The sequence below is a fragment of the Pelobates fuscus genome, chromosome 10, assembly GCF_036172605.1.
Source record: "Pelobates fuscus isolate aPelFus1 chromosome 10, aPelFus1.pri, whole genome shotgun sequence".
Classification (NCBI taxonomy): Eukaryota; Metazoa; Chordata; class Amphibia; order Anura; family Pelobatidae; genus Pelobates; species Pelobates fuscus.
The window spans coordinates 50,814,868-50,828,934 of record NC_086326.1 but is presented as its reverse complement, the minus strand read 5'-3'; the positions used below and the strand labels follow the sequence as shown (position 1 = coordinate 50,828,934).

The 14,067-nt window shown below is 39.1% G+C and overlaps 1 protein-coding gene across 4 annotated transcripts in view; it reads left to right on the top strand.

Annotated features, from left to right (window-relative positions):
* Positions 1-441: 441 nt before the first annotated feature.
* MKI67 (marker of proliferation Ki-67) overlaps positions 442-14,067 on the top strand; it is a 47,987-nt gene continuing 34,361 nt past the window's right edge. For 3 of the 4 annotated variants that reach the window (XM_063434557.1, XM_063434559.1, XM_063434556.1), the window contains exons 1-8: positions 443-546; positions 5,342-5,450; positions 7,637-7,718; positions 9,918-10,033; positions 11,219-11,285; positions 11,390-11,420; positions 11,506-12,480; positions 13,099-13,337. In XM_063434557.1, the coding sequence (XP_063290627.1) occupies positions 5,359-5,450; positions 7,637-7,718; positions 9,918-10,033; positions 11,219-11,285; positions 11,390-11,420; positions 11,506-12,480; positions 13,099-13,337 (1,602 nt within the window). In that variant the 5' untranslated portion in view covers positions 443-546; positions 5,342-5,358. Of the gene's footprint in view, positions 547-5,341; positions 5,451-7,636; positions 7,719-9,917; positions 10,034-11,218; positions 11,286-11,389; positions 11,421-11,505; positions 12,481-13,098; positions 13,338-14,067 lie in introns of all 4 variants that reach the window. The other variant, XM_063434558.1, reaches the window with a different exon arrangement.

The window sequence follows — 14,067 nt, the reverse complement described above, 5'->3', positions numbered from 1 at the left end:
GTCGCTGCCACGTGACGCTCCCTCCCCCTGACCAATCGCCTGCCTTCGCGCGGGAATTCGAACCCCCTCCGTTTAAAAAATTAATAAACAGAGTTCATCTCCATGCGCCAACTCAAGTAGTTCCTCGCGAGAAAGAAACCTCGCTGGCGTGGATTAATCAAAAGCCAAGAGACTCCCGGTTTCTGGAAGAAAATAAATAAAAAGGTGAGGGATAAGGCCGGCCGGTTGGCTCAGCTTGTCGCTGTGGCGGTGTTATTAAAAGCGGGGCTTGTTCGCTGGCACCGTTGCCAGTCGGCTGGAGGCGCGGAAGGATACGGCGGCTGTGCTGCTCGCTGCTGCTGCAAGGCAGGCGGGTTTGCCGGCGCTCGATGCCTGGCGCGCATGCGCAGTGCCGTCCGCTCGGTGGCGCCGAGATCGTGTGGTAACGGCCAGGGGGGTCACAGAGAGCGCCACTAGGTGGGTGAGGGAACGAGGGCACGGCTGATCCGTCCGTTGATGGGATCCGCGGCTCGGTAACGGGGGGAGGATATTACCGACTGTTAGCAGGTGAGTGGCGGGCTCTCACACCCGGTTACCCGCGCTTTGCTCAATATCCCGATTACTATCTCCCTCCCAACCCGCCAATTCCAGCTCCCGGCCTCCCCCGCATTGCATCCCCGGCCGGCCAGGCACCCTCTCTCCCCCCCGGCCGGGCCCGGCCAGCATGTGCTTCTGACAGAGAGCGCCGCTCGGCTTGTTTTTATTATTTATTTATTTCCATCTCCACGCTGGACACTGCCTCCTTTTAACTCCTCACTGTCCCAGCCAGCCTCCTGCAAGCCCTCACCGGCTGCACTCACACCGAGACAGAGAGCTCTGCTCAAACTAATAATCTGATTATTAACACTCACACTAATACTGAAAATAATAATCTGATTATTAACACTCACACTAATACTGAAAATAATAATCTGATTATTAACACTCACACTAATACTGAAAATAATAATCTGATTATTAACACACACTAATACTGGAACTAATCTGCTTACTAATACACTAATCTTCTTATTAACACACACTAATACTCAAACTAATAATCTGCTTATTAACACACACTAATACTCAAACTAATAATCTGCTTATTAACACACACTAATAATGTTTATTAACACACACACTAATACTGAAACTAATCTGCTTATTAACAAGTTCACCTCACTGGCACCATCATAAAAATAACCTTTTTTTTTTTTTGTAAAAAAAAAAGGGTTTTGTTCTATGTAGTGCGAATACTATTTATATATTATGCTACCTTTTATTATAGTTTTAAGGACCTGTAGATCTAAGTAAATAATTTAATTTTTGTTTGTATAGGGAATCTGTTAGTTTAATTGCACGTTCCCCCTTTTATTTTGTGTTACATGGGTCGGATGGAAGGTTTGCGAACAGGCATGCTTACTGCAGGGCACTAATTTGTTTAAATTGACTTTTTATTTTAATTTATTTTCCGTGCCAAAAAAAAACGTGGCTGTACATATCATACATATGGCAGGTTTTCTGATACTAAGCTGGGCGGCCTTTGAAATCAGATTTTGAAATATTACAACAGTCTTGAACTCTGCTGTAATAAGTGGCAAGATTATTTTTAACACCTTTATTAGATTGTGGCACGTACTGGTAAGTATATATGCTTGTATGGTAACTGGTTGGTTTATTTGTGATCTAAATAACTGCTGGTTTAACCATACATGTGCTTTGTGAAGTTTGGTTTATTATTAATATTGCCATTTATATAGCGTCAACAGATTCAATAGCACTTAACAATATTACAGGGGGGGGGTTAACTGTAAATAGGACAATTACAAGAAAACCTACAGAAACGATAGGTTGAAGAGGGACCCCCTGCTCAAACGAGCTTACAGTCTATAGGTCATTTGGAACCATTAATTATGTTTGACTGTAAATCTTGTCAATCTCGTATTAGGGATTTTAATCACAGCAGTTGATGTACATGTGGTATAGAGTTCTGATTAGTTAGAAATGCAATTAATTTTAGTTTTATGCTATGAAGGAAATCAGAAATATTCACTTGCTTTGTTATATCTGATCTGCTGGGTGAATTTTTAATTTAAAAATAAATATATTTATATTTGTATTTGGTAGTGGTTCTGAATGACCTGAGCAGGTGTTTGGCAGATTATAACACATGTATGAAACCATGTCCACAGGAAAGCAGTGCTATGACAACTTGATCTGTTGCTTACCAGTTGACATTACTAATAGCCAGCATTTGCTGTCTATGACAAGTATGAGTACTTGGTTTATTTTATTTATTTATTTTTGATTATGAGCTTGTTGCAATTCTGCTGTCATGTGCCTCTCTCATGGGATTCTGATTTCCAGAATTTTTGTATGTGTTTGGCACTTGTAATAATACAATGAATAAGAACATTTTCTTTTTAAAAATAACCCAGCCAAGACAATATTTCTTTAAAATAATATATTTTCTTTTATTTGATTTATTTCTTCTTTCAGAAAAAGGGAATCGAATTGCAAAAATAAATCAATGCATGCTCAAAGTTGCTGAAGTTAGTGCTGGGGGTGTCTTCCAAGACATCTGTGGTAGTTCTTTGTTGTATTTTTATATAAAAACAAGAGTGGTGGAGCAATTCCTAGGCAAGGTTGCCATTCCACATCCTCTCCTCATTCTCCTCTGTAGGTCATCCCAAGCAGCAGTTAGATATGAGTAGAACTGCTGAATAAGCAGACTATCAGCATATGGACAGCGTCAGTTTTGTGAATCGTCTGTGCATAGTGTTCTTCCTTTCCACCAATAACAAATTCTTCAGGCATAGTTAAATTGTATGATGGGTATTAATGGGACGGACTGTCTCGCAGTAGTTTGCCCTGTAAGCTGGGTGCCAAGGATTCTCTGTTGCCAGAGACATGCATCCAACTTCAGCAGAGCTAGATACCGATCATGCCAGTGGCACTGAAATCAGGTCAGTAGTTAAAGGGCTAGAGGCCCTGCTGCGGGGGTAGAGGGACACTACAGTGTTTGGAAAAAAATCTTAGTATTCCTAACACTAGAGTGTTTATGGTAAGAAAGTTACCTGCGCTCTCTCCTTAATCCCTATGACAAATGGAGGTCATTCAGTTGCTCCAATGGCCATTGGAGGGAATGCCTGCCTGCCAACATCAGGGTCCTACACTGACCCTTCAGCCTGCTTCCTTGAGCTTCTGGCAAAGATATCTCTAATGAGACAGAGAGGGGTATTTTTTATATACCATATATATATACTCGAGTTTGTCGAGTTTTTCGGCTTAAACTCGAGTATATATGGTATATAAAAAAATTTTGTGCTGAAAAAAAAACCACTCGTCTTATACTCGAGTCAAGGTCTGTATTATGGCAACTTACATTGCCATAATACAGACAAGGACCGCCGAGCTCATTACAAGCCCGGTGGTCCTGTTGGGGTCTGGCAGGAAGCTGTTACCTTTCCTGCAGCTAATGTCAGCTCCCTTCTCTCTCCTCCGGTCCGGTCAGCTCCCCTGTGCTCCCCTGTAAGTCTCGCGAGAGCTGTGGGGTCAGAGCGATGCCACGGCACTCAGACCGCGAGACTTGCTGACAGGGGAGCTGACCGGCAGGGAGGAGAAGAGAGCTGACAGGAGCTGCAGGAAAGGTAAGTAACAGCTCTCTGCCAGCCCCCTCCTACACAGTGCACACCACTGGACCACCAGGGAGTAAGAGCCCCCCTCCCTGGCCAGCTAACAAGCAGGGAGGGGGGACGAAAAAATATAAAGAAATTTAACTAATAATAAAATAAAAATAATATATTAATAATATAAAAAAAATATAAAATAAAATATTAATAATATTAAAACAAAAAAAAATGCCCACCCCCCACCAAGGCTCTGCATCACACACTGCATTCATACACACACACACACACTGCATCCATATATACACACTGTAAATAAATATTCAATTAATATAATTTTTTTGGGATATAATTTTATTTAGAAATTTACCAGTAGCTGCTGCATTTCCCACCCTTGTCTTATACTAGTCAGTAAGTTTTCCCAGTTTTGGGGGGGTAAAATTAGGGGTCTCGACTTGTATTCTGGTCGACTTATACTCGAGTATATATGGTACACCCCTATATTAACCCTTAATAAGGAACACATATAATGGGCGGCAGCGATTTCTATGCAAATCTACGGTTTACTGAACGTTTTTTTAGCATATATATTTTTTTTAAGTGGTAAATGCACAAAAATATACATGCCAGTCAGATTATTTTGTTTTCAAGAATATTTAGTATTCCTCTCCCTTCCCCGTCCCTTGGTGTACCTCTCACCTCCCTTTCCTGTTTTTTTTTTTTTAATGGTACCTAGCTTCCTAGTTCGATATCCTGATTGCAGTTGCCAAATTTTGATGATTTAAATTTATTCAAAAAGGGGGAACTTTTACAGATTTTCTATATTATGCTTATTTATCCTTGTATGTAACAAATGGTTTTGTTGTGAAAAAAGGAAATGCACCAATTTTATCCTGCGACAAGGCTACTCCCTCTTCGCGGTCTGTCATTCATTGCTTTGAGTGCAATTCTTTGCACCTGTCAATCCGCATAGACAAAACACCCAGATAAGAGGAAAAAAACATTTTAATTTCTCCTCTTATTTGCAATGTTTGCCCTGGAGTTGCCTTGTCAATGCTGGATTGTCATATACTAAAAAAAAAATAATTTAAATGAAAACCAGAACTTCTCAAGAAATACAGGGAAGACAAATTATAGGTGATTTTCACTGTTTAAAAATACACTAAAAGTACCCAAACCACGTCGTTCCATTGAACTGCTCTGGGTGTAGTGACCCTGTTTTAACCCATCCATGTAAAAAATTGCGGTTTTGTAGATATGGCAGTGTTTTTATCACAGTTAAACACATGTATATTGGCTGTCCTGACAGCCAAAACATGCACTTCCTCTGCAATAGGTCAGTCGGTTATTCAGTCAAATGGTTTTCATAGAGATAATTTAATCGGCACAGCCTATAGGAAAGCATTGGATTTGCTGAGATCATCAAGATTGATCTTAGCCAGGTAGGTGTGCCAGCAGGACAGACTGGTGCTTTCATGGTTAAAAGGCGAGAAATGCCTTTTTTATTGCATGGGGGGAGGGGGATAACCTAAAATAGGCACTATTGCATTAAGAATACATGTTTGCATTTCTATCGCTCTAGTGTGCATTTAATGTTCAAATAACTTTTTTGTGTATCATAGAAAATTTCAGATAAATATTTATTTTTTGGTTTTACTAGCAAAACTGTTCTTTGTTTTTTTTATTGCATACAGGTAAGACTGATTTGAAGATGCCTCTTTTTGGTGAAATTGTTGTGATTAAAAGGAATGGTTCAGACGGAACCCATTTTCCGTTGACTGCAACTACCTGTTTGTTTGGAAGGTAAGGCTTTTTATATATTTAAACTGTTTTTTTAAATCTGGCATTTTGTTTTTGTAAGAAGAAACAGCCTGTTAATAACAGAGGCCCTGAGTATTTAAAGGACACAGAGGACAGTTATGTGTGGAAGAAAACAAAAGGAACCAGTGCTTCCATCTTGTTAAAAGCTAGTTAGACTGCTCTTTACATTGCATGTATGGTGAGGTTTGGAACTTAAAGGAACACTATAGGATCAGAAACACACACACGTATTTGTAACTCTATAGTGTTAAAACCACCTTAGAAGGGGTTTAAACTTGCCTTATTTCCCACCGGGCTCTTTGGTTGACATCAGAATTGATAGGGAAAGCATTGAATTGCCTGAGATTGCCAAGGAGACGGGGTAGTGGCGGGATGAAATGTTGGCATGGCCTATCAGCATCTACTGATAGATCCATTGAATCCATGCATCTGTGAGGAAAGTTCAGCCTCTCCGTGCAGAGCGTGGAGACGTTGAACGTCCGTGCTGCACACTGTGCAGCATTGACCCAAGAAGCATCTCCAGTAAGCACTGGAGTTGTCGCTAGGCTTTAATGTAAACACTGAGTTTTCTCAGAAAAGACAGTGTTTACATTAACCCATTAAGGACACATGACATGTGTGACATGTCATGATTCCCTCTTATTCCAGAAGTTTGGTCCTTAAGGGGTTAAAAAGCCTACAGGGGTGGACTGTACTCACCAGAACTACTGTAACCTGTAGTTTTTCTGGTGACTATAGTGTCCGTTTAAAGCTATAAGTATTCTGCTACATTTGAAGATTTGGGTTAAGCATAAGCAAAGAAAGGCAAAAACAGCAATGTAGATTAGCATGGCATTAAAAATCTATAGCGTTATATTGGCACTACACGAGCCATGAGACTCCCAAGTGCATCAGCTTCACATAACACAGCAGTATATTGGCTAAGTCTTAAATTAAAGAAGCACTTTAGACTGGAAATCACCCATTTTCATATTTATAAATGTAAAATATATATGCTAAAACCACCAATGTGAAATAGTCTTAATGAAATTCAAAGTCTTTTCTCATAAAAGTTCTGTTTACGAAACGTGATAGTCTGGTTCTAATTTAGTGTATTAACTTGGTGTGCAGCATCATTTAAATGTTTTATAACTGAGCAAGTCATGTCATAATGTATTCTGGATCCAGACAGTTAGCCATGGATTATTCACAGTTAACTGACATTTAATACTGAGCTCAGGATGTAGGCAGCATTTTAAACTATTAAGAATCCCTGTGTTATGCTATTAAGAATTAGTATTAAATGTTATGGAGTAAAGTTTTTCCATGATGTTCATAATCTTGGGAACATTGTTTGCTGTTTATAAAACTGTAATTAGGGCATAAGTAAAACAATGTTACTTGGCCATAATTTTGCTGTCTGCGTGTAATGGTCTATTGTCTTTTCCGTGTCAGAGGGAGTGTAGAAACTCATTTGTTTATGGGTAAGGGGGCATGCTAATGGAGGTGTTAAGTGGAAAATAAAATGAAAACCTTGTAATGAAGTGGGTGTGATTTTTAAAGGACTACTGCCCCCTATAGTGGTTATGTCAAGCATACCCTGGCCCCATATCCTGGTATTGTGGCAAACAATTGTGCAATAGTTTGTCCTCTTATCTTGGTCTATGCCAAGCTCCCTGATGCTTTGGTGGCATAAGCCTGGCTTCTGCAGAAGCCAGATGTTGATGCCATTGTCATTCATTGGCTGTGCATGACACCCTGCTGGGCTTGCTGATGACACCCCAGTGACATTGCTGGAGGTGGAGTATCCCCTTTGGCAAGAAAGGGGTTAAACTCTTTATGTGCAAAACACTACACATACAGACTCCAGGTTCCTAGGGCACTTCATATCACTAAAGTGGTCAGAAAGCTTGTGGTATTAAAATATTTAAGTAGTTGCCACTGCTTTCTTCCTCAATAAAATTATGAAGTTAAGATTGTCAGTTATTTTCTAGGTTTAATTTCAGCTTTCAGTGGTCTTTGGATTTACATTGTTAAACTTTCCTACCTTTCTTTCTGACAAGAGCAAGCGAAGGAATTTTTTTTTTGGAGCCAAACACTAAATTGAACATTTCAATCCGAACTTATATACAATTGGAAATAACTCTATTTGCAGTTGTTAACCAGTGTTAAATGTTGTTTCCAAACAGAAAAGCAGAATGTGACATTCGAATTCAATTGCCCCATGTCTCAAAAGAACACTGCAGAGTTGAGATTAAGGAGAACAAAGAGGTAATTAATTTTTGTATGTTTATTGTAAACATTGTAATGTTGGTGCTATCTACGTATAACGTGGCATTTCTGCTGTCCATTATTCTCTTCATGCCTACTTTGATACACCTGGACAACTTTTTGCGTTAAATCTCATGGTGAAATAACATTCATGGCATAGTATGTATGTTCAAATTTAGCTTATTGAAGCAGTTTTAGTGTATAGATCATGCATCTCATGTTTCATTGCTCAATTTACTGCCATTTAGGAGTTAAACCACTGTTTTTTGCAGCCCTGGCCACACCTCTCCTGGATCTTATTATTATTATTATTATTATTATTATTATTATTATTGCCATTTATATAGGGCCAACAGATTCTGTAGCGCTTTACAATATATTGACACAGCCTCCATGAAACAAAAAATGGTTTCACTTTCAATGAGATGTAACTTACCTTAACCCCTTAAGGACACATGGCGTGTGTGACATGTCATGATTCCCTTTTATTCCAGAAGTTTGGTCCTTAAGGGGTTAAAGGACCACTACAGGCACCCAGCGAAACTGCTATGTTTACACTGCAGGGTTAATCCAGCCTCTGGTGGCTGTCTCACTGACAGCCACTAGAGGCCGCTTCCGCGATTCTCACAGTGAAAATCACAATGAGAAGATGCTGACATCCATAGGAAAGCATGTAATGAGTAATGCTTTCCTATGGGTGTTTTTAATGCGCGCGTGACTCTGGCCGCGCATGCGCATTCGGCTCCACTCGGGAGCTAACAGAGGGGGAGGAGAGGTCGCCGAGGGAGCCCGGTGCTGGATAAAGGAAACCCCTTCAGCCCAGTGAGTGGGGGGGACCTAAGGACTACATAGTTTCATGAAAACAAGTTTGTTTTCCTGGCACTATAGTGGTCCTTTAAACTATTTTATCTCATGCTCTGTAAATTGAACTTTACACACAGAAGGCTCTTTCAGTGTCTAGCAAGCTATTAACATAGCAGTGAATAAGACAATCTAACTTAAACAGTACTTGCAATAAAGGAAGGAAAAACATTCGATCTCACTTTACAGGAAGTTTTTTGGAAGACTGCAAGTCATATGCAGCTAGGTTTGACCAGGGTGCATAAACAAAGTGATATAACTCCCAAATGGCAGAATTGAACAGTGAGGCTGCAAGGGCATGATCTATACACCAAAACTGTTCAAGTTAAAGTTGTTTTAGTGACTATAGTCTCCCTTTAATTTACATGGAGTCCATTATTTATATTAACAGAAATGGTTTGGCTACTTAGTCTTGAAACTTAAGCAGTATGCTTTTGGAGGCTTCAGCTGGGGCTTAGGATAATTTTGGTTGTAAAAAGCAGCTTTCCATTAGGATGGTTCTGTATAGATTAGGGATGCACCGAAATGAAAATTCTGGGCCGAAACCGAAAATTCAGGATGCCCTTGGCCAAAAACCGAAACCGAAAATGCCTTTTTTCCCAAGAATGATTTTAAAATATTTTTTCCTATAATTTGTCCAGTCAGTCACTATAAACATTTCTTTCTAGCAAGGTCTTAATGTCTGCCCTAGTCACTGGGGTTTCCTCCTTGTTCTCAGAGCATTGGGAGATGCTATCTGAAGAAGGGTAAACATTTAGACAATGCAAAGGAAAGCAGGGTAGCTGACACTATTTCTTCAGCCTGGTATATATAGTTGCTAATTGTGTAGTAGCTTGAATCTACAAAACGTATGCTGCTTTTGCAGCGACCCACTCTTGTAAATTACACTTTGTCTCGAAATAAATACTCCTGAACACTGATATTGTTTTAGCTGAATCTTATTATGTCTGTTTCCCTTGAGTACTAGCTCTCTAAGTTGTCCATGGACTAAAAAGCCATAGGTTGATTCACCCATGTTATCCTGCCTTAATCCACAAAACTGCTTTTGATCCACATACATCATATCATTAATTAAAGTGTAAATGGAATCCACTTTCACAAGCAAGTGGATGCGCCTTGCGTTCTAATTACATTTTCTTAATTGAATAAGTTGCTGCTGGCATTTGCATTGCACTTCATTAAGTGACAATCATAAATTGTGTGAGAAATTAGAATATTATGGGCACATTCTTTAACAAATACTATTTTAAAATTATATTTATGGTACAGCTCTGAAATTGGATTGCATGGATTATCACAACTCTTGTTTTTATACTCTCTTGTGTTACTTTAATGTAGGTTTTTGTGACCAATTTAAGTATTGTGAACCCTACACAATTGAATGGAAGAGCTATTCAACAGCCTGTTCGTCTCAAACATGGTGATGTGCTAACCATCATAGATCGTTCTTTTAGGTAACCATTTATTCTCTCTAATGCACCCTGTATTGTAGTTTGATATGTTTTGTAACTTTCCTAAATACTGCTGATGGGTAGTTGTGCATTGTAAAAACGAATAATTTCTCTTTATTCTTTTTACAAAGTTAAAATGTTCCATGCCGCTTTGAAAATAGTGGGCTTTAAAGTTGTTAGGATGATATGGAATTTATTGCAAATTTAGTGTTGGTAGGAATCAATAACTCCTCACAACTGGGAGAAGCAGGTATCAATACCTCTGGCTTTCTCTGCCAAGCAAGATGTTCAGTGGCTCCATTTAGATTGCAATTGGTGCTAGGCTGTGCCAGCTGACCAGCGCTTATTTACTATGTGATATGCAGACAGCACCTTACAGAGGTGAATTTTGCACTTCTGTAACATTTCCCTCCGGTCCGTTCACATTCTTCCTCTGCTCTTTGCTGTTTTGCCCTGCTTCAGGACACTTCCCCAAGCAGGGCAAACCTCCATCGCACTGACATGGGGTCTTCATTGCTGGTGTGTGAGCGGAGTCACGTCACTCTGTTCCTATATTCTCTTGCCAGTGCCGGCCAAGTAGTTACTCTGTGCTTTAGTCACACTGAGTGGAGAGCAGAGGGACTTCCTGTGGGAGTTCACTTCTGCTCTTCGTCTCAATTCCTTGCCATTGAGCCTCTACTGAGGAATTGAGAGACCGGTGGCAGAAATGTATTTTTAAGTGTTTTTCTACTGATCTGTGCAGTTGCTTACCAAACTGCAAGCATGTTGTGTAGATGAATTGAAAGCTTTTAGAAGCGTTAAAGTAGTTTTGCCCATCACTAGTTCATTTTTAGTGCAGAAATGCCTCTAGTCGTGGATAATTTGAAAGAAATATTAAATATATTTTTTTTGTAAATTTTTCAAAATATCATACAAATAGTTTTTTTTAAACATATAAAATAGAGAGGGAAATAACATTGCTATTTCTCAAACAGCAATTTTTATATTTTTTCTGATTAAAGCTATGGAATCTAACCATCAAAACATCCAAGTCAAAATCATGTATGCTTGTAGTTGACGTTGTAGTTAAATTTTGCGATTTTTATATTGCGTGAAATGCCTTTATTCATTTCCTTGAGTTTTAGCTGTGAAACATTGTTTTGATTGTAAATGGAAATAAATGACATTGCGGATGTGTTCTGTGGATAGGTTTGAAGAAGCCGGTTCGAAACCAGTTCGCAGACGTTCCACTGGTTTGGGATCTGAAACATATCAGGTATAATCTGTTCTGTACCCATTAAGTTGCATTTCTTTAACTTTTTCTTCTGTCTTAAGCATATTGGTTGAGTTTTTTTTCTGAAGTCTGTTTTTATCTTCCAGGTGTTGCCAAATGAACAACATTCGAGCGCAGGTATGTGTCCAGTATTTGACTGTATGTGTACGTACGTATGTATTTATATAGAAGCATGTCTAAACACATTTGTTTTTGTGTTTAGATGAGACTGTAATGTGGGATAGTTCCAGAATAAGCAAAGGGTCACGGAAATCAGAAGGAGTTGTCTCCAAAAGCACACATACACGTCGATCTCTCCAAATATCTTCATCAAAGCATAGCAAAGATCTGTCTCCTTTCAGTGAATTATATGAAATGTTCAAAAGCAAGGTTGAATCCAAAAAATCTAAATCGCCTGCAAAGAAAACTGGAGGCTCTCCAAAAAACTTAAGTGACAACATTTTGCAGGCAGAAAATGTTAATCAGTCTCCTTTTACACCCAAAAGAATCTCCAGAGGAGCTAAAGCAAAGGTTGGAGGACCAGAGGTTCTCCTTGATGCTGTCACCAATGAGAATGGTTACTCCTCAAAAAGTCCATCCAGGGGTCGAAGATCTTCTTTAGCAAGACAAAAGAGCAATGAACGCTCTGAAAACAATGCCTATGTGCATGTGGAGGAGGTAAAAGCAGATTTTCCTTTGGTTCAGGAGCTGCGAAGTAATTCAAAGCAAGTTGGGGTTGATGGAGAAAACAAAGCTAGATCCCCTCGACAATCTAGAAGGTCTTCATCTGAATCTCATGTGTTTTCTTCTTCTGATACTTCAATTCAGCATGGAGAGAAAAAGAGTGAAAAGCATTCTCCTAGAAGATCTAGTTCTGGACCAACAGTTAATGTCGGTACAAGTGTTCCTGATTCGCACAGTCCCCGTCAAAGAAAAGGCAAACAAGCTGAGCAGCCTGGAGAAGGAAAGGCAGTAAGTTATTCAGAAAGTTCCCCAGTACAGCCAACAGATGTATCACTTACTCAAACTCGGAGAAGTTCACCTCAAGCCCAAATTAGTAAAGTAGCTATGATACTTCAAGATAAAACCATTGCTGGAGGAGATCCTGGTGCTTCACCACGGTCCAGAAGAGTGTCCCAGATGTCTGTAAGAGGAGGTTCACCCAAAGCTATGGATTTAAACGCTGAAACTACTGCAAGTGAGTACATGTCTATTTAAAATATTACTTGCAGTATATTTTAGTTTATAGAATGTATGTTCAAAGGATAATTGGCGTCTAAAATCTGCAAACATTAGAAGCTAAGCATGGTATCAACAGTTTTACTTGGCTTAAGAGAATACTATGGGCATCAAAACAACTTTAACTTAATGAATCCGTTTTGGTGTATAGATCATGCTCTTGCAGTCTCACTGCTAAAGTCTCTGCCATTTTATAATCTAATGGTAGCACCAACTCTATCTGGGCATCTATTGCAAATTAAATTTCCAATGAAAAATAAATTCATTTGCAATCATTTAAATTGTGTGGGTGGATAGCCTGGGAATTGTGTATACATAAGTCCCATTGTGAAGGAGATGTAAAGAAAAGTGTGAAAATGACTTATGGGTGTAAATACCCATATTTACATACATATGCACACACACTCCCTATTCATTATACACACACCTGCATTCACATGCACATTGAGGCTATTGATTTGTCTGAAATAGGTTTTCTTGCATCCAGCGTGGTTAAAATTTTTCTTTGGATTTTATTTAGCTTTAACACTTTTTTTCTTTTCTTTTTTTTTTTAAAATCTTTAATCATCCCCTTTAGTTGGATCCAAAAAGTCACCTAGAAAACGAAGAAGTGATGAACTTGCACTTCCTGAGCCACCAATGAAAAGGAAGAGGGTTTCATTTGGTGGACATCTTAGTCCTGAGCTTTTTGATAAGAGACTTCCTCCAAATTCCCCTCTGAAGAGAGGAGCAACACCAGCTCGACGGAGTTTGTCTATCAGCACACCTAGTGCAGTTATTCGAAAGAGTTTTGGTCTCAAACAGTCTGTAATAAAGGTAATCCTAGCTATGTTCACATTGGGTTTTAGAGAATGGAGTTCCAAATAACTCTTAAGTTTGCATTAAAGTATCCTTGTAGGCTGATTGCGATATGTTTAACATTGCTCGCATCACCTGTCTTTTGTTATGTGGTATCCTTTTTTCAAATTGTGCATCTGAGCTTTGCCCTTAATTTGCTTCTTTAAATGGTTGTCTGTTTTAGAATTAACTTTACAATAGACTCGAGCATTCGAATTTGGGTTGGTGGGCAAAAGAATAGGGGTTCCGTCCATGGTAAAACAAAAGGAAGAATAATAGATGGCGAGATCTATTTCTCTATAATTTTTAGAGATAACTCTCTATATAACTCTCTATATATATTTATTTATTTATGAGAGATAGCAAGGGCTTGCACTCCTGCAAGGATCATGTAGACATAGCAGTAATGACCTCACTCCAAGTACTTTATAGAGATTTTCAAATAAAATTTAACTTTTCATCAATCCATTTAAAAAGTCAACGTTTCAGCTCCCACATGGAGCTTTCATCAGGATAAAACATAACTTACAAGTGCAGACACAAAGAAATATATACTCCCAATCCCTCAAAATAATTTACCTTAATTGTGTACTCACCTAGCCATGAGACAGCTTGCCCTGCATTAGAGAGTAATTTATCTCTGAGTGTGGTGGCAATGTGTGCAAGGCCCAGAAAAGGGGCGGTGCTACAGGTTACTTAGTAACAATCC